Source organism: Nelumbo nucifera, chromosome 6 (genome assembly GCF_055504915.1).
Source record: "Nelumbo nucifera cultivar China Antique chromosome 6, China Antique-T2T, whole genome shotgun sequence".
NCBI lineage: Eukaryota > Viridiplantae > Streptophyta > Magnoliopsida > Proteales > Nelumbonaceae > Nelumbo > Nelumbo nucifera.
The window spans coordinates 29,561,401-29,588,994 of NC_142654.1; the positions used below are offsets into that span (position 1 = coordinate 29,561,401).

General features: G+C 39.4%; 2 protein-coding genes and 1 pseudogene across 5 annotated transcripts in view; all 3 read right to left on the bottom strand.

The window, feature by feature from the left end:
- Nucleotides 1-27,343, bottom strand: part of LOC104598481 (pentatricopeptide repeat-containing protein At2g13420, mitochondrial-like) — a 31,627-nt gene extending 4,284 nt beyond the window's left edge. The window contains exons 1-4 of one of the 4 annotated variants that reach the window (XM_088890212.1): nucleotides 25,545-27,334; nucleotides 17,196-17,384; nucleotides 16,602-16,668; nucleotides 16,394-16,514 (exon numbers count right to left, since the gene is read on the bottom strand). In XM_088890212.1, the coding sequence (XP_088746338.1) occupies nucleotides 25,602-27,197 (1,596 nt within the window). In that variant the 5' untranslated portion in view covers nucleotides 27,198-27,334 and the 3' untranslated portion in view covers nucleotides 16,394-16,514; nucleotides 16,602-16,668; nucleotides 17,196-17,384; nucleotides 25,545-25,601. Of the gene's footprint in view, nucleotides 1-16,393; nucleotides 16,515-16,601; nucleotides 16,669-17,195; nucleotides 17,385-21,416; nucleotides 21,728-25,544 lie in introns of those variants that run through there. The other 3 variants (XM_010260557.3, XM_010260558.3, XM_010260562.3) reach the window with 3 other exon arrangements.
- LOC109114786 (secreted RxLR effector protein 161 pseudogene) lies at nucleotides 19,078-19,800 on the bottom strand (annotated as a pseudogene).
- LOC148790714 (uncharacterized) lies at nucleotides 22,254-23,060 on the bottom strand. The gene has a single exon (XM_088890340.1). The coding sequence runs from the start codon at nucleotides 23,058-23,060 to the stop codon at nucleotides 22,254-22,256; it is 807 nt and encodes a 268-aa protein (XP_088746466.1).
- Nucleotides 27,344-27,594: the final 251 nt, after the last annotated feature.

A 27,594-nucleotide genomic window follows, 5' to 3' on the forward strand; every position in this document is an offset into this window, starting at 1 on the left:
TTCTAGATGGACAGCAGAATGCAGGAACCAACTACACCACTTCCTTTGCACATACAGGTAGTTCATATGCAACTGTGAATCTTGCATCCACTTCAGGTAAGGAGGGACCTCCCTGGATTATAGACTCAGGAGCATCTGAGCATATGACTAATGCCCCTACCATTTTCAGTTCCTATCAATTGTGCTCTGGTAGAGACAGAGTCTCTACAGCAAATGGTTCACATATGCCCATTGCTGGGAAGGGGACAGTTAGAGTGACCAATGATATAACTCTACTATCTGTTTTACATGTCCCTAGACTTCATACCAACCTACTGTTTGTTAGTTCTTTAATAAAAAACTTGAATTGTTCAGTGACCTTTCTTCCTGGTAATTGTGTTTTGCAGGATCTGGAGTCAAAGAAGATGATTGGGAGTGGTCGTAAGGTGAATGGAGTCTACCTTTTGGATGAGATTCCGAGACATCAAGGCCATCATGTTAACAATAGCAGTAGTAGTGGGTCAGAGTCAGTAAACCAAATTATGCTTTGGCACAATCGCTTGGGACATCTTTCTTTTAATTCTTTGAAATGTCTTTTCCCAAAGTTGTTTGAGTCTATTCAATTATCTACTTTGGAGTGTGAGAGTTGTTAGTTAGGAAAGCATTGTAGATAGTCTTTTAAATCAAGTAATAAAAAAATACTTTTGCTTTTAATATTGTTTACACTGATGTATGGGGGCCATCCCTTCCATGGGAGGATTCCGTTACTTTCTCTTGTTTGTGGATGATTATACACGATATTCTTGGCTATATTTGATGAGATCACGTGATGAGGTTCCTAACTTAGTACGACAATTCCACTAGATGGTTCTCACACAATTTGGAGTGAGAACTAAGGTTTTTAGATCAGATAATGCCAGAGAGTACTTTGAGAAAGACCTAACCACGTATCTCTTAGAACATGGTGTAGTTCATCAGAACAGTTGTGCATATACACCGCAACAAAATGGAGTTGCTGAGAGGAAAAACAGACACATTGTGGAGGTGGCAAGGAGTATGGTGTGTGTTTCAGTCCCCGTGTAGTCTTGGGGAGATGCAGTTCTTACAACCGTACATGTGATTAATCGTGTTCCTTCACGGACTTTGGGGTTTAAGGTGCCATTTAGCCTCCTTTTTCCAGATGGAGAGATATTTCATATACCTCTGAGGGTTTTTGGCTGTGTTTCTTTTGTTCACATTCTTGGCCCTCATCACAAGAAATTTGATCCTAAGGCCAAGAAATGTGTTTTTCTTGGGTATGCTCAGAACCAAAAGGGGTATTGCTGTTATGACCCAGTGTCGAGGAGCAGATTTGTCACTATGGCTGTTACCTTTTTTGAATCCACATTCTTCTTCTCGAGTGGTTCTCCTCAAGGGGGGAGTTTTGGGGAGAACTCACAATCTGTTCCTCTTCCTGTTTCTGTGGTGCCTCCATCAGTTCAGCCACCACCTGCACCATCAGTTCAGCCAGCATCAATTCAGCCAGCACCTGCACCTCTAGTTTCATTACCTGAGCCACTACGGGCAGCCTCACAACAATACCAGTGCCGGCAAATGATGGTTGACTCCACACATCCTTGACCCACACCACTCTCTGTTAGTCCTTCTGAAACTCCAGATTCGACAGATACAATTCCATTTGTTCCTCTTGAGCCTGTTATGTTTTCTGATGATAATGTTCCTGTCCCTAACACCATTGTTGCAGCTGATCCCATTGACCTTGATCTTCCCATTGCACTTCGTAAGGGGAAGAGAAAGTGTACATCCCACTGCATTTCACACCATCTTTCCTACAGTGCCTTATCACCGTCCTACTGTGCTTTTCTTTCTTCCCTGGATTCTGTGGCTATACCCAGGAATGTTACTGAGGCTCTCTCCAAACCTGAGTGGAAAACAACCATGCAAGATGAGCTGGATGCTTTGGTCAAAAACCAAACTTGGGAAATAGTTGATCTTCCCCCAAACAAGGAGATAGTTGGATGTCAATAGGTATTCACAGTGAAGTATAAGGCCGATGGCAAGATAGAGAGGTACAAGGCAAGGTTGGTAGCAAAAGGGTATACTCAAACCTATGGTGTTGATTATCTGGAAACCTTTGCACCAGTAGCTAAGATGAGTTCAGTTCGTATTCTTTTATCTCTAGCAGCCACCTATTCATGGCCTTTCTTCCAGCTTGATGTAAAAAATGCTTTCCTCAGTGGTGACTTACAAGAGGAGGTATATATGGACATTCCAGCAGGCTTTTATGAAAATGTTGGTAAAGGAAAGGTGTGCAGACTCAGAAAATCTCTGTATGGACTAAAACAGTCACCTAGGGCTTGGTTTGACAGGTTCAAAGGGACACTCATCCGTTTTGGATACACACAGACACTGTCTGATCACACCCTCTTTGTGAAGAGGAGAGATGCTTTGGTGTCAATTCTGATTGTGTATGTGGTGACAAGAAATGATCTGGAGGAGATTGATGATCTCAAAAAATCATTGCAGCAAGAATTTGAGATCAAAGATCTTGGTGAGATCAAATACTTCTTAGGGATTGAAGTTGCAAGATCCAAGCATGGGATCTTCATTTCACAGAGAAAGTATGTACTTGACCTAATGCGAGAGACTGGGAAGCTGGGGACCAGACCATCAGACACTCCTATTGATCCAAATCACAGAATTAATGGTGTGGATGGTGAATTGGTAAAGGATGTGGGGAGATATCAAAGAATGGTGGGCCGATTGTTGTATCTGTGTATGACACGACCAGATATTTCTTATGCTGTCAGTATTGTGAGTCAGTACATGCATGCACCTCGGGTTCAGCACTGGGAAGCTATTGAGAGAATACTTGCATATAAAACACCCTGACAGAGGCATTCTTTTCTCGAATCATGAGAATCTGAAGCTAGAATCCTATACAGATGCAGACTGGGCAGGATGCTTAGATGACAGGAGGTCTACATCAGGAGTGTGTACCTTTGTAGGTGGAAACTTGATCTCCTGGAAGAGTAAGAAGCAAGCGATTGTGGCAAGGTCAAGTGCAGAGGCTAAGTATAGATCCATGGCTCATGGTGTCTTAGAACTTCTTTGGGTTAGATCTCTTTTGAGTGAGATTGGGGTGAAAGCAGAAGAACCTATGATGTTATACTGTGACAATCAGGCTGCAATCAATATTGCCCACAATCCAATTCAGCATGATAAGACAAAACAATTGAAGTTGATAGACACTTTATAAGAGAAAGGGTAACAACCAGAGAAGTTTGTTTACCTTATGTCTCTTCAGAGTTGCAGCTGACTGATGTTCTCACTAAAGGGGTGGCAAGGAACAAGCTTGAACATGATCTACGCGAGTTGGGAATGTGTGACATTTACTCCCAACTTAAGGGGGAGTGTTGAAGATTAATTAGTTTTATGATGTTTTTTTGAGTAGATGTTTTATGTTAGTTGTTAGATAGGAGGTGGGGACCACAGTAGTTATGTGAGTCCAAATTTTATTATGTTTTTTGAGTGTTTTATATGCTGTTTTATGTTTTGCCACCCTATAAGGGCATAGTTGTCTTTGTATTGTTCTATTATTTTTGTATAAATAATAAGTGAAGGGGGCGGCCAGATTATTGCTCTCTTTTCTTTCAACTTCTCTTCTTCTCTTCTTCTCCTTCTCTCTTCAAGAAACTACTTTCTTTCATTTTTTTTTTTAATTCAGCAGATTTCTACTTTATGCAATGACTTAGAAATTTTAAACATAAACAAACTATAACTAGACAATCAAGCCCTATTATTGGACCCTACAGAAAAATTATAAAATGGCAAAAATACCCTCGGTGTTCAATTCAGTCCAAATCCCAAGTACCATCACTATGCCATATCAAGACCTGTTGTAAGGATTTCTTCTTTCTAGAATAAGTCTTCAAGGGTGCTGATCGATTCCTATCATCTCTCCTTGGCTTGAAAGAACTCGACCCCGGCGAGTTAAAAGCATGGTACCTTTCATATAGTACGTGTATCTGGTGGTAAGGTAACTAAGTCAATTGGCCTCTTAGGCTGAATACCAGTCACCACTTCAAATGGACTTCTTCCTGTGGATCTATTTACTGAGTTGTTATAAGCAAACTCAGCTATTGGAACTTGAAAGCACTAGATCCCATCTAGAAGTATTATCACCAACTAGACACCGTAAAAGATCTCCCAAGCTTCTATTTACTACCTCAGTCTGATCATCTGTTTGGGGTGAAATGATCCAGAGAATTTCAGCTGAGTATTATGTAATTTCCAAAGCGTCTTCCAAAAATAACTCATAAACTTAGTGTTCCAATCTGATACAATAGTAGAAGGTACTCCATGAAGTCGAACCGCTTCTTTGAAAAAATAGTAGCAATATGTGAAGCATCATGTGTTTTGTTGCAAGGTAAGAAATGAGCCATCTTGGAGAAACGACCCACCACAACATAGATTGTATTGTGACCCCTAGCAGTCTTGGGCAATCCAAGGACAAAATCCATGGATAGATCTTGCCATGGTTCATGAGGAATAGATAGGGGTGTATATAGCCCAGGGTTCTGCTTTAGTCCTTTGGCAAGTTGGCATGTCCTACATTGCTTTATTAAAGCAAGACTATACTAGTTGTAAGGATTTCAGCATCATCTATACTGACTTACAAGCTGTGAAGCAAGATGAGTATCCTTTGTTTTCACTGCATAATGGTTATCTGTTTTATGATACCCGCCTATGTCTACCAAATACCTCTTTACGGGACTTTGTTATTTGGGAGTGAGAAGAGTTGGAACAGCACATGGACTAAAGCTTTGTCTAATAAAATCATTCTTTAGGAGGTCATCAACTCATTGTTTAAGTTCTTGCTCTATAGGATTTATAAGATAAGCCGGTAAGTTGGGCAATTGTGACCTTGGCTGCAAGTCAATAGCATGTTGAATGTCTCTCTTGGGTGGTAACTCATTAGGTAGCTCTTCTGGTGCCAAATCTGAAAACTCATCTAACGCACTTCTTTAGGCATTTCAGTAGGTGGAACAACATTTGGTTGCTTTACCTCCTTGGATATTACAACATACACAACTCCTGTCTCCTTGCTTTCTACTTCAAACTCTTTTTTGGAGAGAAAAATGTAATGGTTTTTTCTTAGATTCAGCAACGGGCCCTTGGGCTATAGTCTCCTTTTGAGGTGGTCTGGCATGCCTTTTAATAACTTCTGGTGACATTGGCTTCATGATAACTCGCTTCTCATTAAATAGGAAGTGATAGGTGTTCTCCCTTCCACAATGGTAGATATCCCTATTATACAACCAACACCACATAGAATTAGAATAACTACCATAAGAAATAGTCACAAGGGCTCGTTTAGTTACCGGATTTGTTGTCTTATCAACCCAAGCAATCTTGTATGGTTGTGGTGTCAACTTTAGCCGATCCACAGTGACTTCAGAAATCACATTCATACTACTGCCACCATCTATGATGAGCTTACAATACTTGTCTCCACTCTTTACTATAGTTTGAAATATTGTTGTACAAAGCCAATCTTCCTTGATTCTTCCTTTGGGATGTAAGAATACGCCAAACTATACCAACATAGTTGCTGTCTTCATCGAAAGCATCATCATCAGTGATGGAATAATCCTCTTCTTCAGCCAAGTCATCACTTGGGTCACCTACCGCTTCAATGCCATCTTCATAAATGATATTAAGGCTTTTGGTAGGACATTGGTAAGACATATGGCCCTTTCCTCCACATCTAAAACAACTAGTATCAGGCTGTTTTTTTTTTTTTTTTTTTTTTTGAGTAACACCACTAGCAACTGATTTACTCTTATAGCCAGCCCTTTGATAAGGTCTGGACCCACTAGCCTTATTAGAGCTGGCATTAGAATATGCTGGCCTAGAAGTCTTTCCCCCATCAGCTTGCTTACGAGCTGCATACTCCCCGGCTTGTGATACAAATTGCCTTGTATTTGTTTGCTTTAAACTCTTCTCAATTTTGATAGCAACTTGGTAGGCATCCTCTAAGTCAAAGACTCGAGCAGTTACCATCTCTTTCTTGATTTCAGCCCGTAGTACATTCTTGAATCGAGCCAACTTTTGTCTCTCACCTTCAGTAGTATCACATCTAATAGATATTTCATCAAATTTATGCATGTATTCAACTACAGATAGTGTACTTTGCTTGAGGTTAGTCAATTCCTCATATAACTCATCTTGGAAGTCCGTTGGGAGGTACTTGTCTCTCAAATGTTTCTTCATTTCTGGCCATGTAGAAATAGGACCATCACCTCTATTCTCCAATCACCGCTCCATGCTTCTCCACCATACTTTAGCATGACCACCAAGCTTCATACATGCAAATTTGATCCTCCGATCATTAGTCATCAGTTAAAATATTCCTCTAGTGCAGCCAGCCAATCTGAAAAAGATTGAGGGACTAAATCTCCATTGAAATCAGAAACATCCACCTTTACCTTCTTGGTTATATCATCTGGCATAACCACCATGTTCAGCTTGTTCCATCATCTCATCAAATAGATTTGTGAGTGATGCTTCTTAATCAATCCCTTGATGGGTATTTTGGGTTCGATTAACTTGTGCAGGTGGTACCCTTGTGCAGTTTGCAGCTCTTTGTCGTCCTCTAAGATTAATAGATCATTCATCTTCACCATTATTATCTTCATGGACAGCTCCGTTGTTTCATCCTCCATCCCTTTCAATGATTAGAGGTGCTTCTTGTTGGATTTCTTCTTCTTTATCTTCTTGAAGTTCTTTTACTTGTGCTTCAAGGGTTTCAATTCTCTTGCAAAGGGTAGAAATCAATGAATCTCTTTGCATATTAGTCAGCCGACCCCTGTACTGCTTGCCACTACAAGTAGCCATGATGATAACAGCCTATAACCTTGGCTCTGATACCAACTAATGTAGGACCAGCTCAGTTCTAGTCCTTAGAGAATGTTGAATGGTCTTCTTGATCAGAGTTTTATGGCTGTCAATGGTTGTAATGGCTTCTTGAAGGAATAAGAGAGAAAATAGGGAGAGAAAGAAGTGAAAAAATACCTGGAGTCACTCATAGGGTGCCTAGAATCACTCTAGGGCATGAGAATCACTCACCATAGCTAGCATAAGCTGAAGAAAACTCAATATATTTCATTGCCTTTGTGTAAAACATCCATACATATTTATAGCTAAACTCATAATAACCCTAGGAGTCAAACTGTTAGACTCATAATAGTCTTAGGAGTCAAACTGTTAGACTTGATAATCCTAGTAGGACTCAAACTAAGCTGTCATATCCTATTTCAATTCAAAGAAGACTTGGTAACTCTGAAATTTTAAACATAAACAAACTATAACTAGATAATCAAACCCTATTATTGGACCTTACAGAAAATTATAAAATGACAAAAATACCCTTGGTGTTCAATTCAGTCCAAATCCCAATTACCATCACTATGCCATATGAAGACCTGTTATAAGGCCTTCTTCTTTCTAGAATAAGTCTTTAAGGCAATTAACCCTCTATTTGCTAATGTTGTTCTTCCTATCAACCCTCTATTTGCTAATGTTGTTCATTCATTCATCTTAATAAAATATCTTCTTAAAAGGCAATTAAAATTATAAAATCATTATTTTTTGTGTGAAAATTAAGAATTTAGGACCCTAACATGGACTTGGTAAAGCCCCGACCTAGTAGCTAGGTTCAAAAAAAGCAAAAAAGCGTAAATTTTTCAAAAGGCACACACCTAGGCTAAGGTACAAGGCGCATCGGGCGTGTGCCTTTTGAAAGTGCTGCACCTAGGACCTAGACGAGGCGCCTACCCTAAAATATGCCTTGCCTGTGTGCCTAGGTGTGCCTTTCAAATCACTGGTATTTTGCCCTTATCAAAATGCAGTCCTTGATCTTTGAAAGGCTTATCTCCTTATTGTGGAAAATTCTAGTGTTCCTTTCCTCCCAAATAGTCCATAAGGAAGCTGCCTTAATACACCTCCACATCAACGTTCCTCTTTTTGATTGCCAACCAAGGCCTAAGGCTTCAAACAACTGAGAAACTTTTGTCGGCATCAACCACCTGCAACCAAAGAGGGCAAAAATCCAAAACCAGAGAGCTGTAGCAATGGAGCAAGATAAAGGCAAGCGGTAACAATCCTCACCATTAGATCTGTAGAGAGAACACCAGTTTGGGGATAAGCGTAAGTAAGGCATACTCTTCTGCACTTTGTCCAAAGTATTTATCTTCCAATGAAATGATTCCCAACAAAACACAAAGACCTTTAGGGGAATGGACTTAGTTCAAACTTCTTTACAAGGAAGGGTAATGTAATCATTCATGGAGAGAGAGAGGCGAGAGAGAGAAAGAGAAGAAGAGGAAGATATGATTGAGAGAAAAAGAAAACTACTTCTGGTTGCCGCCAGTTCATTTTTTATATTAACTTAATATAAAAAGAATAGAGATTACAAGTATGCCCCTGGCGGCACTCCCTAGAAACAAACTAATAAGAAAGAAAGAAAATAACTAACTGACAACATCTTAAGCTGACAACCCACTAACAACAACTATAAACTAACAATTAAATAATCCTCACAACACTCCCCCTCAAGTTGGGCTGAATATATCTATCATGCCCAGCTTGTCACATAACTCATTGTGCCGCGAGTATGGAAGCCCTTTTGTGAGGACATCAGCGAGTTGTTCCTTGGAGTTGACATAAGGGATGCAAATTTCCCTTTTTTCCAATTTTTCCCTTATGAAGTGTTTGTCCACCTCAATGTGCTTGGTCCTCTCATGTAGGACAAGGTTGCTGGCGATGTTTATGGCTGCCTTGTGTTTAACTGTAAACACCCACTTACACCCCACGGGGTCTTTCCCCTTTGGAAGATCCACCAATTCCCAAGTTTGATTTTTATGAAGAGCATTAATCTCCTCCTTCATGGCATCTGTCCATTCGGGGCATTTTAAGGCTTCTGAAACATTTCTGGGAACAGAGATGCAATCAACTACGGATAGAAAGGCTCGGTATGAGGGGGAAATGTGATCATAGGAGACAAACTGGGTAATGGGGTGTTTGGTAGTGCATGACCTGACTCCCTTTCTTTGAGCAATAGGAATGTCAAGGTCATCCATAGTAGGAGTAGGGGTATCAGTAGATGCAACAGGGATTGGACTTACCTCCTGAGAGTCTAACGGTGTCAGTTGCTCAATATTTCGCTGCTCCACATCTCTATCACATTGCTGATCTCTACGACGTGTACGTTGGAAGACACGAAAGGGAGCAAGGTCCGGTATAGAAGGAAGAGTGACTTGGTGGACCTAAACCTGCTTCTCCTCTTCCACACTACTACTCTCCCCCTGAGGAGAAGCAGGGAAGAATGACTCAGACTCAAAGAAGGACACATCCATAGACACAAAAAACTTATGACTAACGGGATCAAAGCACCAATACCCTTTTTGAGAGGAGGGATACCCCAGAAAGATACAAGGAATGGACCGGGGGTCTAAATTACCTCAAGACGGAGACAAAACATGGACAAAGGCACGACAACCAAAAACTCTCATGGGAATGGAAAATAAAAGGGGACTGAGGGAACAACAACTGATGAGGGGTCATGTAGTTCAGAACTTTGGAGGGCATGCGACTGATGACATAGGTAGCTACAAGTATAGCATCCATCCAAAACCTTTTTGGAACATTCATGTGTAACATCATCCCGCAAGGTACCTCAAGGCGGTGTCTGTTTTTTCTTTCTGCAACACCATTTTGTTGTGGTGTTCTGGCGCATGAGCTCCTATGAATAGATCCGTGGGAGGCAAAGAACTCATTGAGCTCACCATGGAAGTATTCTTTTGCATTGTCGGATTGGAAGATCTGTATTTCAACATGGAACTGCGTAAATACCATCCTCTGGAAGTCTTTCACAATCTTTGGAACTTCGTCTCTACTACGCATAGGGAATACCCATGTATAGCGAGAGTAGTCATCGATCAATGTGAAAGTACTTATATCCGCCCTCAGAGATTACAGTAGTAGGCCCCCATACATCAAAATACACAACATGAAAAGGAACACTTGATCTTTTATTATTTGAGTGAAAAGTTGTTCTACATTGTTTGCTCAACTGACATGTTTGACACTGGAACTCTGATACTGAACATGACTTAAATAAAACCGGAAACAAAAACTTTACTATTTCATAAGAAACATGACCTAATCGACTATGCCACAAAAAAAATTGACTCTTATTTGAGTGACTATGTGACTCTGAGACCATCCACTAGGCTCCCTCTACCAATCGTCCTTCTAGAAGTTAGGTCCTAAAAAACACATGAACCAGGAAAAAAGGTTACACTACAGTTTAAAGAGCTTGTGATACTACTAATTGAAAGCAAATTTATAGGAAGTTGAGGGACATGCAATACACAATTCAGGTTAAGGCCATGGGGAAGAGATATTGATCCTTGGCCTGCAATGGAGGAGAATGAGCCATCTGTAAGCCTCACTTTATCCCTTCCTGACAAAAGGCTATAAGTCTGAAACAAGTTCGGCTTATCAGTCATGTGGTTAGAGGCCCCTGAGTCAATGATCCAAGGGGAACCGGTGGGAGTGACATGGAATGCAGAAGCCGTATTACCTGATGTAGATGCAAATGAAGTAGGAGTACCAGTGATTGAGCTATCCATCTGTCGCAAAGCCCTACCATATGACTCCAAGTGGTCTCTGAAGGAATTCATTATATCTTCCTTGGGGTCAGAATTATTAAGGTGGTCTCGGGTGGTACCGGCAACCTGAGTATCTTGGGTTGCCACATGTGTTGCATTATGTGTTGTGTTCATCTTCTTCTGACCTTGCCCTTTACCCTGTTCTTGGCTCTTCATTGCCCACTTGGGTTTCCCGTGAATGTCCCAACATGTGTCACGTGTATGCCGTGAGCGCCGACAGTGGGTACAAAACAACTTGTCTTTATCATCAGCCTTCTTGGTGTCACTTTTCTTCCCCATGTTGTTATTACTCATTGCAGCCAAAGCAACTAGTTGCTCCCCCTCGGTTGTAACCATCACACTCCGTCTACTTTCTTCCGATTGAACAAGGGAGTATACCCCGTGAACCGACGACAACTCTTTGCTTCCTTAGATCTGAACTCTCAAGGGTTCATAGGCAGGGTTCAGTCCCAGCAAGAAGGCAAACACACGTTGCTGAGAAACTAGCTTCCTATAGGCCTTAGCATCGTCATCATGTTTCCACTCTATAGTTGGATAATGATCCAATTCTTTCCATATGAAAGTAAGGGCTGAATAATAGGAAGACAAACTACGATTACCCTGTTTATAGGTTGAGGATTCAGCTTGCAACTGGTAAACCTTGGCATAATGCCTTTGCTCAGAATAGGTAGTTTTGGCCTGTTCCCAGATCTCACTAGCAGTGTCTGCCCACATAAAGTTCTTCACATCAGGTTCCATGGCTGCAAGGAGCCAAGACATCACCATACTGTTTTCTTGGTCCCACCTATCATGTTCAGTTGTCTCACTCTTGGGTTCTTTCACCCTTCCATTTATGTAACCAGCTTTTCCCCTTGCCGTTACATAAAGTTTTACACTTTTAGCCCACTCCAGGTAGTTTAGACCATTTAAAGGGGTAATGGGCATGGGAAACATCATGTTTTCATCTCCCATACCAGCTGTGCTGCGGGTCGGTGTAACCCCCGATGAAGTTGAACCATAGTTTTCCATAGAGTACTACTGAACTCAAACCAAATCCCACACAACTACACAACAGCCACAAACAGAATACCAACCCTCAAGAAATTTACTTCTGAGATGTGGAAAAGAAAACAAAAAACTGCTGAAATCAACTCAGTGATGGTTCAGTCATTATAACAGCCCAGTAATCGGTCCAACACCGGCCAAGGCAGACGTTAGAAATAGTATACTATCAGTCCGACTACATCCCATACAGTCTAACAATCCAGCATCCAAACGAATGTATAGAACCAAGGAATAAGGCCTTCACACCATTGGCTAAAAACAAAAAAACAAGAACACATACCCTGTCTAGCACCTGTACGAAGGTGCCAACCAGAAACTGACTTCATAGCATCGAACAAAGAAGAAAGGGAGTCTCTTTCTGCATCGCTCTTCTTCGACTAGGGTTTCCTTGATATTACGACCAAGGAAGAACCCAAAGGAAGAGCCACAAGTAGTCTATTAGGGTTTCTCTGTCTTCCACATCCAAGAAATCAAAGAAGGAAAAGAGGATGAAGCAGGTTCAAATAGGAGAAGAGACCGAAATTCTTTTATAGCCCAGAACCTTGCTCTGATACCATGTAATCATTCATGGAGAGAGAGAGACGAGAGAAAGAGAAGAAGAGGAAGATATGATTGAGAGAAAAAGAAAACTACCTCTGGCTGCCGCCAGTTCATTATTTATATTAACTTAATATAAAAAGAATGGAGATTACAAGTATGCCCCTGGCGGCACTCCCTAGAAACAAACTAATAAGAAAGAAAGAAAATAACTAACTGACAGCATCTTAAGCTGACAACCCACTAACAGCAACTATAAACTAACAATTAAATAATCCTCACAACAGGTAAAAAGATAGAGGACAAGCGATTTTGAAAAAAGAAGCAACTAAAAAGGAAGCTTTAGGCAAAGGGAACCAAATCCTTTCATCAAACAAACATTACCCAAGAGAAGTAGAAGATCTGTAACACAAGCCAATTCTTACTCAACCCCTTCTAAACCCAAAATCCCAACACAAAATCAGGGGTGATAGGATAAGAAAGACACTTGGCAACAAGCTCATTTTTTCACAGGGAAACTGAATAGAGAGAAGAAAACAAATCCTTGGGCTGAATTACCCACCCAAATGTCTTCCCAAAACCTTACTAGATTCCTAGAGCAAACATCGTACCTGATATAACGAAGGAATTGGGGGAGGATCCTTGAAATTGCTTTGCATGGTGAAGCCAATGTAGCCCAATGAGATGAGCCAACATCCCAACTATTCTCCACTCACGTCCATGTGTACCACTGATCATCTCATGCCACAAAGAGCCACTCTCTTGGGGCCACCGCCATAACCATTTACCAAATGAAGCCACATTATTTCACACTATATTTCCCCTAGAACCAAACCACCCTACTCTTTGTTCCTACAGACCAAATCCCATCTTACTAAGTGATCCCTTTTCTCCTCCTTGGGTTCCCAAAGAAAATTCCTCATCAACCTCTCTAATCTCATAGCTTCCCCAGTAGGGATTCTAAAGACAAAGATAATAAACTGGTAAGTTGGCTAAGGCGGCCAGATCTGATTTTGTCCTTTTCCCATTCTTTTCTATTTATCTCTTCTTCTCTTCTTTGTAGAATTTTTTTTCTTATTACTTTTCTATCACAGGTTTCAGATCAGTTTGGAGTTCTGCAGTTTCTACTCTCTTATTAGAAGAAGGGCCCAAACAAACATTGTCAAGAGAAGAAAGCAACTTAGTGACACGAGGAAGTTCAGCCACCTACAAACCTCTACGAAAACTGAAGTCCCAGATTCCTAGTTCAAAGCAAGAGGGAGGACTGGAGGGGAGAGGAACGAGGAAATAGGTTCTTTTTTATAAAGGGAAAGAGAGTAAAGAGAGGGGAAAAGGTCTTTGAGAGGCAAGTTACCCACCCAAGTATCTTCCCAAAAAAGAACAAGATTGCCCGCACAAACATCATACTTTACACATTGGAGAAATTTGAGAAGAATGCCATGTATTGCCTTCCAAGGTGTTGATAGGGTAGCCCAACGAGATACTCTGGCACCTTAGCCTGAATTAGAACAGCCATGAATGCTACCCACCACACTAAGCTACAAACTCTCTCTCTCTCTCTCTCTCTCTCTCTCTTCATTGACCATCTCCAGAACCACTTTCCCAACAAGGCTTCCTTTTTAAGAACCAAATTCCCTAAACGTAGCCCCCTCACTCTTTACTATGACTAACTATCTCCCAACTATTTAAATGATCCATTTTTTCACCCATGATTCCCACAGAAAATCCCTCATCGACTTTTCAAAATTTCTAGCCTCCCTAGAGGGGATCTTGAAAATAGAAAGGAAGTACACCAGGAGATTGGTAAGTGAGACCCTGATCAAATTATCTTTCCCCCCAAGGAGATGCGATTCTTTTTCCATGTTACCAATAATCGTTTTTCAAATTTCTCCACAATTGGATTCTAGAAGCTACTTTCCTTAGGATTCTCACCCAAAGGTAAACCCAAATAAGTCAAGGGCCAGGAGGCAACAGAGCATCCCAAGTATGCAGAAATGGACTCAACCTCACTATCCTCCAAATGAATACCTACCCACACAACTCTTTTCAAAGTTGACTTTAAGGTTGGAGACACTCTCACTGGTTATTAGAACCTTAAGGTTGCTCACTAACCTCAAATCACTTCCCTCACAAAATATGATAATATTGTTTGCAAATTGAAGGTGGGTCACTGAAACACTATTTCTATCAATCTTCCAGCCACTTATTACCTCCTCCCTATCTGCTTTGGAAATCTATCTATTAAGCACATCTACCACCAAAGTAAAAAGGAAAGGAGATAGTGGATCACCTTGTCTTAAACCCCTATAGGCTAGAAAGAAGTCTCTTACTACTCCATTGACTAGCACAGAATAATGAGCCGAAGTGAGACATCTAGAGATCCCGTTACACCATCTTTCCCCAAAGCCACACAAGTGTTTCTTTTTCTATTTTAACATTGTAAAACTTTCATCCTGATAAATATACCCTTCATACTCATACTCTAATTAATAACTCTATTTGTGCTAGTTTAATTGGACTTCAAATCAAAGTTAAAAGTATTGGTATTACAAATAAAGTTGGAAAGGTAATTTTTAAGAAAGGTTGAAAGTATTGCAACATATTGACATGCATCATATGATACGTATTGGTTTGGTTTTTAGGGTAATCCATACATTAAATACTTTGAACTGGTTAAAATGCACAAGTTTAAATAAAAGCGATGGCAATAAAGTACAGGTCTGTAAGACCAAAAAAAGTACAAAAAAAGAGTATCATACATGCTCTATACTCAATTGAGCATGCTGATACTTTGAACTTTGATTTTAAGTTGTATCAGGATACATTTGGCAAATACTTGGATACAGTCGAACAATAACGATATGTGTAAATATATTAGAAAAACCCATAAATCTCACAAATGCATCAACAACACTAAATCCAAGGCCCAGATGACTTCACATAAGGTATAAATGCTTAAGAAACATATTTTAAAAATTTATGCAAATTGCAAAATATGAACCATAGGGGTACATTTGGAAAAATGTTGGAAGAATTAAGATATAATGATATATATCAATTCACTTATGAAACCAATGGAAATCTCATTAATACTTGAAAAATACTTGAGTTAGGGGGTATTGGCCAATTTGAATGGTTTTTTAGCAAAAATAAATGCTATGTCAGCAAAAAAATATACATTTTTGCTGATGTGACAGTTCTTTTTTGTTTATACATTGACGAACACTCCCTTAATGATCAATTATTTTTTAATTTTCTGGTTTGATATAGAAAGACTATAGCTCCATATTTTCCAAAAGCCCAAAACAAATTCATTAATATTATACATAGATACTCCGGTGTGTTTCACATCTACCACATGCCAGCCCCTTGAGTAGGTAATGAATTGAATCCAATCTTGGCATTTCAATAATTTACGATTGCCAAGAAACAATTTAAACAAGGTGCCCCTAGATCTTTAAGAAATCAATTGATTCCATTTCCTCTTTACAACAGGAAATATTTTCACTTATTGGACAGTTCAAGGGTCCTGCTTGCTTTCCCAGAACCAACACACTCCCTTCCAGAAAAATAGAATACTACAGTAGGAAAAAGAAGAACAATAATACTACAAAAAAAAAAATCTAGACTAGTAGGTACTAGGTAGCCCTTCTATCTAGTGTATCTTCTCAAGGGAGACCCCCCCCCACCCACCAGCACCAAAAAGAAACAAAAGGTCAAGGGAAATATCTTGGGTCTGGGTATGCAAGACCTTAGATGGATATAAGACCCTAGTAACTAACTTGCAATCTACTGATGTTTCAAGAATCACGACTTACCACTAGACTGGTCCCAGTTATAACTTTCATCATATCACAAATCAGAATAATCAAATCATTCTCAAGCTTGATACCAGTTAGGACCCAATCTACGGTGGGATACTTGGAGTTTCATTCAACCTTTTTCCATCTTTTCTTCTTCACACCATGAAGAAAAATAAAAGAAATGTTTTTAGTTGGATAAGGCACTTCACAGAACAGAATGATGAAACAAATTCATGTAACCCATTATAGTTGGGACAAGGGTTAGATGATGATGAAGAAAAAGAAATTGGCTACCTTTGCGTTATTGCATTTCTTAACTGTACAGCACCAGCACCATCTCCACCTTGAGTGGATTTAGACATCATATGTCATCCACGTCGCAGGATCTGAGTGCAACTTAAAAATTGACTGAATCCTTCATCAGGCATGAGTTAGAAGTGATGGTTCAGAACCAAACTAGAAAGATAATTAAAGAATGATTTGGAACAAAACAAAATTATACCTTCATCATATCCACCATTGGCATCAGAGTTGAATTTGGAGTGATAACATGGCCCATGGGGCAAAAACTGCAATGCATACATACCACTAAATAAACATTGTATGTGTCAAACACTTTATATTTTAGTGTAGATTCTTTTTTCATCATTGAATATTTTTAGTGTAAATTCATGTCATGGGTAAAACAGGGCATAAAGCACAATGGAATAAAGTTTAGCTAGGAGATAAATAGCAGAACCATAACAAAGATCTGACTATCAGTAAATAAAACAGAATGGGAAAAAGGATTAATTTAAAAAAAATGGTTCTCCATCCAATAAATTATTGTTCCATCTTAAGCCTTCTATTAGATATGCAAATCCTGAATCAAACATATTCTATTTTATTATTATATAGACTCAAATTACTAAATCCTGAATCAAACATATTCTATTTTATATATTGTATCTGCTTTCCTTTTATTTCCTCACATACATGGGCACTAATAAATGGCAAAAAATACAATAAAAAATCACTCCTCTACATGCACTACCATTACTGCTACTTCAGCACCATGATATGCAGCAGAGTGAAAGCCACCAATGGAAACACCTACCTGAAACAAAGTGAGAGCCATCATGGAAAGAGATATCTACTGCTAGAGTGAGAGCTGCTGGTGAGAGAGCTAGTGCTGCAAAAGTGAAAGCTACCTGATCCACTGAGATGTTGGCTGGGGAGTTGTGGAGTAAGATGGTATGTCAAACGTGATAGTCTTAAGGGGTTAACTTGCCATGTTCCATCAGTCCTAGGGATTTTGGCATATTGGTTTCAATGAGTTAACATGGTGGCAAAGCTGATAAAAAAAGTTAACATGGTGACAGCACTTTCTTGCAACCCGACAATAAAACACAGAAATGCAAAGAATCAAGCATACAACCAAATTACCCAATGAGTGGTTGCCTTTTTTCCTACCCCAAATGGCATAAAAACAACCCACTAACATATTAAAAAATAGAGGCTACATCCAAGGTCTACTATCTTATTATGACAATCAAACTGCTAAGGTAGCCTAATATGTGATGTGTGTAGTCGTATGATCGACTACCTTACCAACACAAATTAAAAATATCAAGGGAGCCTAATATGTTAAGCAATTGGTATAAGTGAAAAATCAAATCACCCAATGAGTGCATGCCTGGATGATTTGGTTTCAATAAGTTAACATGGTGACAACACTTTCTTGCAACCCTGCAATAAAACACAGAAACCTAACAATCACATATAAAACCAAATTACCCAGTGAGTGATTTCTTTTTTTCCAATCCTAAATGACATAAAAACAACCCACTAACATATGGAAAAATAGAGGCTACCTCCAAGGTCTACTACCTTACTATGACAATCAAGAACTGCAAAGGTAGCCTAATATGTGTTGTGTGTGGTCACATGGCCTACTATCTTGCCAAGACAAATTAGAAATGTCAAGGTAGCCTAATATGTTAAGTGATCGGCTCAAGTGAAAAATCAAATTACCCATTCAGTGCATGCCTGATTGATTTTGTTTCAATGAGTTAACATGGTAACAACATTTTCTTTTGCAAACCTACAATAAAATAGAGAAATGCTAACAATACCAAATTACCCAGTGACTGGTTAACTTTTTTTCCTACCCCAAAGGGCATAAAACCAGCCCACTAACATATGGAAAAATAGAGGCTACCTCCAAGGTCTACTACCTTACTATGACAACCAAGAACTATAAAGTTAGCCTAATATGTGTTGTGTGTGGTCACATGGTTTACTATCTTACCAAGCTAAGTTAGAAACATCAAGGTAGCCTAACATGTCAAGTGATTGTTTCAAGTGAAAAATCAAATCACCCAATCAGTGCATGCCTAGTTGATTTAGTTTTGATGAGTTTCAATGGTGACAACATTTCTTGCAACTCTACAATACAGAGAAATGCTAACAAAAAAGTGTAAAACCAAATTACCCAATGAGTGAGCTGACAAACAAAAGATGAAACTAGGGTTTAGAGAAGAGAGAAAGCAAGAGGAGAGAAGAAGAAGAAGAAGAGGAGGAGATGTGTCAAGAGGTGTGTTCTAATTACTATTCACACCCTCAAAAAAAACTTTATACTTTGAAAATAATAATTACAAGGAAGCCTTTACTTGGGGGGCCAACTACAAAAATAGTACAAGGAAGAGAAAAAGTTTCAAAAATACCCCTATCTAAGCAATCTCAACACTCCCCCTCAAGCTGAGCATATATGTTAATCATGCTCAACTTGTCAAGGTTCTTAGCAAACTTTGGATGGTGGACACCTTTAGTAAGGCAATAAACTAGTTGGTCTTCCAACCTTACAAAAGGAAGGCAAATCTCTCCGCTAGCAACCTTTTCTCTAATGAAGTGCCTATCCACCTCAATATGCTTTGTATGATCACGTTGGACAGGATTGTGGGCAATATTTATGGCTGGTTGATTGTCACAATATAGTCTCATGGGATATCTGCTTGGATGCCCATCTCAGTCAATAAGGTTTTCGACCAGAGTAGTTCAGACACTTCATGAGACATTGCCCTATACTTTGCCTCAGCACTAGAACGAACAACCACAGATTGTTTTTTACTTTTCCACGAAATCAAATTGCCTCCCACTAAGGCATAATAACCAGATGTAGATCTTTTATCATCAATTGACCCTGCCCAATCAACATCTGTGTAAGCCTCAATCTTTAGATGGCCGTGGTTGGAATACAGCATCCCTTTACCAGGGCATCCTTTCAGGTAGGCTAAAATTTTGTTAACTGCCTGCATATGAGATGTCCTGGGTTCATGTATATATTGGCTAACCACTCCAACAGCATAGGATATGTCAAGTCTAGTCAAGCAGAGATACAGAAGACGACCTACCAATCTTTGATATATCCCCCTGTCTGGAAGAACTTCTCCTTTAGTAGAACTCAACTTGTGGTTAAGATCAATTGGAGTTTCTGCAGGCTTACAACCAAATTTCCCAACTTCATAAAGCAAATCAAGTACATACTTCCTTTGTGACAGAAAAATTCCCTTCTTGAGTCTCGCAACTTCAATGCCAAGAAAATATCGGAGATCACCAAGGTCCTTAATCTCAAATTTAGAAGCGATGAAGGACTTTAATTGTGAGATACCTGTGATATCATCACCTGTCACAACAATGTCATCAACATATACTATCAACATTGTTACTCTACTATCAACTCTTCTAATGAATAAGGTGTGGTCAGCCTGAGACTGAGCAAACCCAATCTTTAAGATAGCATTTTTGAACTTGTCAAACCAGGCTTTTGGGGGCTATTTGAGACCATATAACGACTTCTTCAGGCGACAGACTTTTCCATCACTATTAGGAAAGCTTACACCAGGTGGTAAGTCCATATACACTTCCTCTTGTAAGTCCCCATTAAGGAAGGCATTCTTTACATCCATTTGATATAAAGGCCAAGAGTAATGGGCAGCAAGAGACAAGACCACACGAATAGAGTTCATTTTAGCAATTAGAGTAAAGGTTTCTAGATAATCAATGCCATAAATTTGAGTGTATCCTTTGGCTACAAATCGAGCTTCGTACCTCTCAATTGAGCCATCTACCTTGTGCTTAACAATATAAACCCACTTACACCTAACATGAATCTTATCTTTTGGGCAAGGAACAACCTCCCAAGTTTGGTTCTTTATTAGGGCCTACATTTCTTGATTCATAGCTTTCTTCCAATGTGGGGATTGCATTGCCTCTATAAAATTACGAGGGATGGAAACGGAAGAGATGACAGAAATATAGGCACAATAGGAAGGTGAGAGAGCATCATAAGACACATAATTAGTAATAGGATACTTGTTACATGTCCTCTTCCCTTTTCAAATGGCAATAGGAAGATTAAGGTCAGAATCAATAATAGGATTATCAAGAGCTTCAAGATTACATGAGTCTGGGGAATCAGATTGTGATGAGCATTCAGCTTCAGGAGCCACCCTCTTATTGTGCCTGATGAAAAACTGTTGCCAGGACCGAGGTCGATACACCGGAGGAGGAGGGAAGAAAGGGAGGAACAAGAAGACAGAAGGGAGTCCAATCTTCACTCGCATTCTCCCCCTGAAGAGAATGATGGAATGACTGAAAAAAGGAAGAGGACTCCAAAAAGGTAACATCTTTAGAGACATATCTCTTTCTAGATAAAGCATCAAAGCATCTATAGCCTTTCTAGACTGGAGAGTAACCAAAAAATACAGATTTAACTGATTTAGGATCAAACTTACGTCGGGAAGGACTCATGTCATGAACAAAACAAACACAACCAAAGATCTTGAGGGGTAGATTAAAAGGAGGTTCATCGGGGAAGAGAAATTGATGAGGAGAATGAAGGTTTAGGACCCTTGACGGGAGTCTGTTAATAAGATATACAGTTGTCTCAACAGCATCACCCCAAAAACGAATGGGAACATGAGTTTGAAACAGTAAACCACGAGCAACTTCAACAACATGCCCGTTCTTCCTTTCAACCACCCCATTTTGTTGTGGAGTATGACTGCATGAACTTTGGTGAATAATACCCCGATCTTCAAGAAATCTATGCAACTGATGTTCAAAGTATTCTTTGGCATTGTCAGATCTTATTATTTTCACTCTTTTATCAAATTGTGTCTCTATCATATTCATGAAGTTTTGAACAATCATAGGAACTTCATCCCGACTTTTCATCAAGTAGAGCCATGTATACCGACTGTAGTCATCAATGAAGAGGATGAAATATTTATACCCACCCATGCAAGGGATAGCATATGGGCCCCAAACATCAGTATGGATCAAATGGAAAGCAACATTACTTCTTGTATAGCTTGCAAAATATGTGGTTCTACATTGTTTGGACAAATGACAAACTTCACATTCAAAATTCAACTTTGGCACAAAGTCAAACAAGTTTGAAAACAAAAGTTTTATAAAATTGAAAGACATATGACCAAGACGACAATGCCATAATTTCAAAAGACTCATTTTTTCATTTGAACAAAACTCAATCTGGCTTGACAGTCCATGCTCTGAAGGTCCATCAAAGAGGTAGACTCCATCAACTTCATGCCCACTTCCAATCATCTTCCCTGTGCTTAGGTCCTGAAAAACACAATGGATAGGAAAAAAGTCACTGAGCAATTATGGGATTTCGTGAGAGAACTAACAAACAACAAATTTTTATATAGCTGGGGCATATGAAGAACAAATCCAAGAGAAAGGTTATGAGTGAGTTTGAGTTCACCCTGACCCGAAATAGGGGTCTGAGATCCATCAACAACAGTAATCTTGCCCTTCCCTGGGGTTAACTTATATGAGGTAAAATGTGAGGGTATACCAGTCATATGGGCACTGGCCCCAGAGTCTACAATCCATGGGTTAAAAGATGTGGAACAAGAAAGTGCAGTACTTGTTTTGGCATATGAACTAGATGGATTACTAGGCCTAGAACCAAATGAGGAGGATGTACCACTCTTTTCCAGCTGCAACAATATATCCATAAGTTTGTCCATTACGTCAGAGGAATCAAGCACATCAGAAGGTTGAGCACCATTACCAACTGTAGACAAGTGAGGTTGCCCTTCTTCCCGGTTTTGTACTTTTTCGACTTTAAATGAGGATTGAGCTTTCAACACCTTTCCTTAGTGTGTCTTGGCTTCTTGCAATAATCACAAATAACATCCTTAGCCTTCTCAGTAATAGGGTGCTTGCTAGTATTTTGCTTAGGTCGAAATGACATAAAAGCAAAGTGATCAATCATAGGAGGTTGCATAATGGCGGTCTTTCGACTTTCTTCCCCTTGTACAAGGGAGTAAGCGGAAGCAAGAGAGACAATGCCAGTACTAAGAATGTGTTGCCTGGTAAAATCAAATTCTGAATTTAAGCCAGCCAAGAAATCAAACACTCTATTCTCTTCTATGTACTTCTGATATTGCTCACCATCTTCAGGGTCCTTCCATACGAGTGCTTTCAAGTGATTCATTTCTTCCCGAATAGATTGTAGAAAAGAGAAATACATAGCCACAGATCTCTCCCCTTGACACATACTACAAGCTTCCCTCCGAAGCTGGTACACTCTAGCTGTATTATTAACTTGGGAATAAGTGGCAACAACTCTATCCCAAATATCCTTGGTTGTTGGAAGAAACATGTACTTTTGGGCAATATAAAGTTGCATTGAGCAAATCAGCCATGACATCACAAGGGAGTTATCCTGTTCCCACTTTGCAAATTTCAGGTCTTCAAGATTTGGCTTCACCTTATTTCCTGTGATGAATCCTAGTTTACCTCTCCCAGTAATAGTAAGTTTAGCAAATTGAGACCACTTTAAAAAATTGGTTCCATCAAGTTTAACTGTAGTTATCATCCCACTAGTAATATCTGCACTTCCCGGGAATACACTGGAAACCATCTGAACATCCTTAGATGATTCCATATTCTATCAAGACACTTTCTCGCCAACCAAAAAAAGACCCCCAATACTTAACCAAAGCCACAAACCCAAGAACCAAGGTCACCACACGGTTAAGATGCAAAAGGAGGCCAAAAAACCAAGTTGGCGGCAAAATAAAGGGAGAAAAAAAAAACACCCAAAAATTATACAGGGCTTAGAAAATTACAGGACAACTTTCTATCATTCCCCAAGAGTAAAACGACTTGAATGGTCTAGATTTTACAGCAGAAGAAGCCATTAAATATGATGTACAAGGCCCGACATTAGATCTGAAATTTCTGCGATTTTCCCCTTGAAAAAATCACTAAAAATCATAGAAGCTTTGAATGAGGGCAAGAGTCATACCAAAATTCCTCTAAAATCAGGGCAAATCAAACCATGTAAGTTTCATTGGCTGCCGCCGACACCTGTACAAACTGCTGACGTCATCCGACGGCGGTCTTTGACGTCAGCAGTTCACCTCATGAGAGAGGATCAGCAGGAGAGGTATTCCAAGTTCCCTTACCCGCTCTGATACCAAGTTGACAAACAAAAGATGAAACTAGGGTTTAGAGAAGAGAGAAAGCAAGAGGAGAGAAGAAGAAGAAGAAGAAGAAGAAGAAGATGTGTCGAGAGGTGTGTTCTAGTTATTGTTCACATCCTCAAAAAAACTTTATACTTTGAAAATAATAATTACAAGGAAGCCCTTACTTGGGGGGCCAACTACAAAAATAGTACAAGGAAGAGAAAAAGTTTCAAAAATACCCCTGTCTAAGCAATCTCAACAGAGTGATCGCCCTTTTTTCCTACCCCAAAGGACATAAAAACAGCCCACTAACATATGGAAAAATAGAGGCTACCTCTAAGGTCTACTACCTAACTATGACAATCAAGAACTGCAAAGGTAATATGTTGTGTGTGTTCACATGGTCTACTATCTTACCAAGAGAAGTTAGAAATGTCAAGGTAGCCTAACATGTTAAGCGGGTTAAAGTAAAAAAATCAAGTCGCCCAATGAATGCATGCCTTGGTGATTTGATTTCCATGAGTTAACATAGTGACAAGTGACAACACTTTCTTGCAACCCTATAACAAAACACAGAAATGCTAACAATCAAATGTAAAACCAAATTACCCAGTGTGTGATTGCCTTTTTTCCGATCCCAAATAACATAAAAACAATCCACTAACATGTGGAAAAATAGAGGGTGCCTCCAAGACTTACTACCTTACTATGACAATCAAGAACTGCAAATTTAGCCTAATGTGTTATGTGTGGTCACATGGTCCACCTCCACCATCTTACCAAGACAAATTAGAAATATCAAGGTAGCCTAACATGTTAAGGGATGTTGAATGAACTCCTTTGACAAATAATTTGAAGGTTTCATAGCTGTAATGGCTGCTTGCAATTAAAGAGAAGTACAAAGAGAAAGCCTAGAATCAGTCTATCGGAATCACAAACCATAAGCATTGTATACAGGAAAAATCATTCAAATGTCATTCCAAAATCATCCACCACATTTTTGCAATAATACACACATGTATAGACTGATGAGGTCAACCTGACTCTTTCCTAAATAAAGGAAAGTCAGACTTCTGAATCCTGATTCTATCACTCACACTCCAACTCAAAAAAAAAAAAAAAACCTTCTAAGCTACTTAACCAATGACCATTTTTTTATGCACAACTAAATTATGATTAGATGAACCAAGCTAATAGAATAAACCCCACAAACAACCTAAAAATGACCAAAATACCCCTACTGTAAAAAAATTATACAAAAATCCATAAAACATCAGGTTTGATTTTTCTTTTTGTTCTTGTAATGACCATATCACCTAGACTAGACTACTTACCATGAAAATGAATTTAAAAAAGGAAATAATTTAAAAGAAATGAAATGAGAATGTAAGGCTAGCTTAACATACCTAGAATAAATTTAAGTTGTGAAAAAACAGATCATATTTAAGACTAGCTTAAATACATTCACAAGAATGATTAAATGCAAACAACTATAATATGAAAAAACAGAATATATTTTTGATGGATATAACTAATTACAACAATAGCAGAAAGATTCAAGTTGTGCAAGGGTTAGAAGGGAAGCATATCAAGACATGGGGATTACATGCAAAAAATGCATTATGTGAAATTGTGGTAAAAAACAAAGCACACTAAGATGAAAAATGAAAAATATAAATAAAATTCAACCAGAATAATCTCTTTGTTTTACAGAAGTTTATGCCCTGCATGTTTAAAGCAGTACAAAGACAGTACTGATAACTCAATTTGATTTGGAAAAATATACCATGGAAAATTAAATGTAGAAACAGATAGGACTAACAAAACAAGTACTAAAATGTTAGAAATTAATTTTATTCTAGGAGTCTAGGATTAATAGTCCAGGCTGATTTTCAAAGATCAACCATAATGTAAAAGAATCAATCATGGAACATAACTGTGGGAAAATGAAATGTTAATACCTTATAACTCAGAAGTTTTTCTTAACTCAATAGTCAATACCCTTGGCAATTGGCATATCACCTCCTATAAGGTTTGAAATGATAACGCTGAAATTCAGAACCAAATGTTACAGACTCTTCCTCAAGCTTCTTCTTCAATCTTCTCCAAGTTCTCAACATATCAGACTGTATGAGACCTCGGTAGAGAGTCTCAAATGTAATCTTCTGTGGAAGAAAACCCTTTTCTATCATTTCCACGAAGAAATGGCAAGCATCTCTCCACTTCTTCTTGTCACACAACCCATGAATCAATAATGTATAGGAATCCAAATCTGGCCCAACTCCATTCTCTTTCATGTCATCCCATATCTCTCGTACAATGTCCATCTGATCTAGTTTTGAAAACATTCCCACTAAGATGTTATATGTGTGCATGCTAGGCATGCAAGAAGATCCATCCTTCATCTTCCTATAAAGTTTCAAAGCACTATCCGCATCCTTCCTCCCTCTGTATTCCTTAAAGAAACAGTTATAAGTGGCAGCAGATGGGCTTACTCCATTAGCCACCATTTCCTTAAGCAGTTCTTCTGCATCTTGTAGTCTACCACAGGAGCAAAGGCATTTAATGACGGATGTATACGTTGCTATTGTAGGACAAATTCCTTTGTCTTTCATCAAATTTATCTTATCAAGAGACAAGTCTGGTTTATGGGCCCGACTATAAACATGGAGAACAATAGAATAGCTTGTGACATCAGGTTCTATTCCTTTCCTATGCATTTCATCAAGCAAGTTCTCTGCTGCTCGAATGGTTCTCTCAAATCGGGCTTCAGGATGCAAACTTGATCTCCGACAGATTCCATCTAAGAGAACATTATAAGTAACGATGTTTGGCTCGAATCCACGATCCGCCATTTCCCTAAAGAATTTTTCGGCCATTTGGAGTTTGTTCAGCTTACACCAACCGTAAATCAGAACTGTATAAGTTTTAGCATCGGGTTCAAATTTAAATTTCCTTTTATTAAAGATCTCCGTAGCAACCTTCACATATCCGTATTTACAAAGCGTATCAAGAAGGTAGCGGAAATCTTCTCCATCCGCTTCTCTCTCTATGAAATTTTCCATGTCATCAAAGGCACGAATTGCTTGACGAGTAAGACCTGCAGCTATTAATCTACGAATCAAGATGCCAAAAGTTTTTGAAGTGGGTCTCAGATTCAGCTGATCCATTTCAATGATTAATTGCCAAGCGACATCGAATTGGCGTACTTTTCCTAATATATCAATCATCAGATCATAGGCGACGGCATCATGCCGGTAATTCGCCTGATCTTTTGCCCAAATGAAGAATCCTAATGCGATCTTTGAGACATTTCTTAGTCGAATTAGAGTTTGGTGAACCAGATGAGTACAAACTCTAATGCCATTAAGTTGTAGAGAGGATTCCATGGTATGAAAAGGATTATGCTGTTCGATTAAGATTCTGGAAACCATGTCTACGTCTTTGGATATCTGGAGAGAAGGAAGCGCGGGCTTTAGGGTTTCTGAAAACCTTAGTTCCGTCTCTTCGTTTTGGAGGGGCTCGTTAAAATCGGATGCGTAGGATAAGAAGCGTATTTTAAAAAAGGAATAGGACACCAGAGAAAAATGGCGATGAGCTAACCTGAACGCCATTGGCGACGTCGACTAACCTCTACCACCAAGCCTCAGGAAATGCTCACTGAATTGCCACCTTGTCATGTATTCTCTGCAATGTCGCTAGAGGGTAGAGTGTAGAGGCTACAGAAGTAGCGGGAACACAGCGGCGGATCTTCTTCACCTCTTTTCTTCATTGCATTTGTTTTATCAGGCTAAATAATGGGCTGACTTGGGCTTGATCTTCGTCCTGGGCCTCGGGGAACTTGGGTGGGCTCGGGTTGGGAAATTGTCAAAAGGCTCGGCCCGAAAGACCATACCCGATACAGTGTATATTCTTCGGCTACCCGACCGGACAGGCGGCACCCATACTGAAAGTTGGAGATAACTCCTAAGCCGAACGGCCCAAATCCAACCCCGTTAGTCTGGGCCTCGG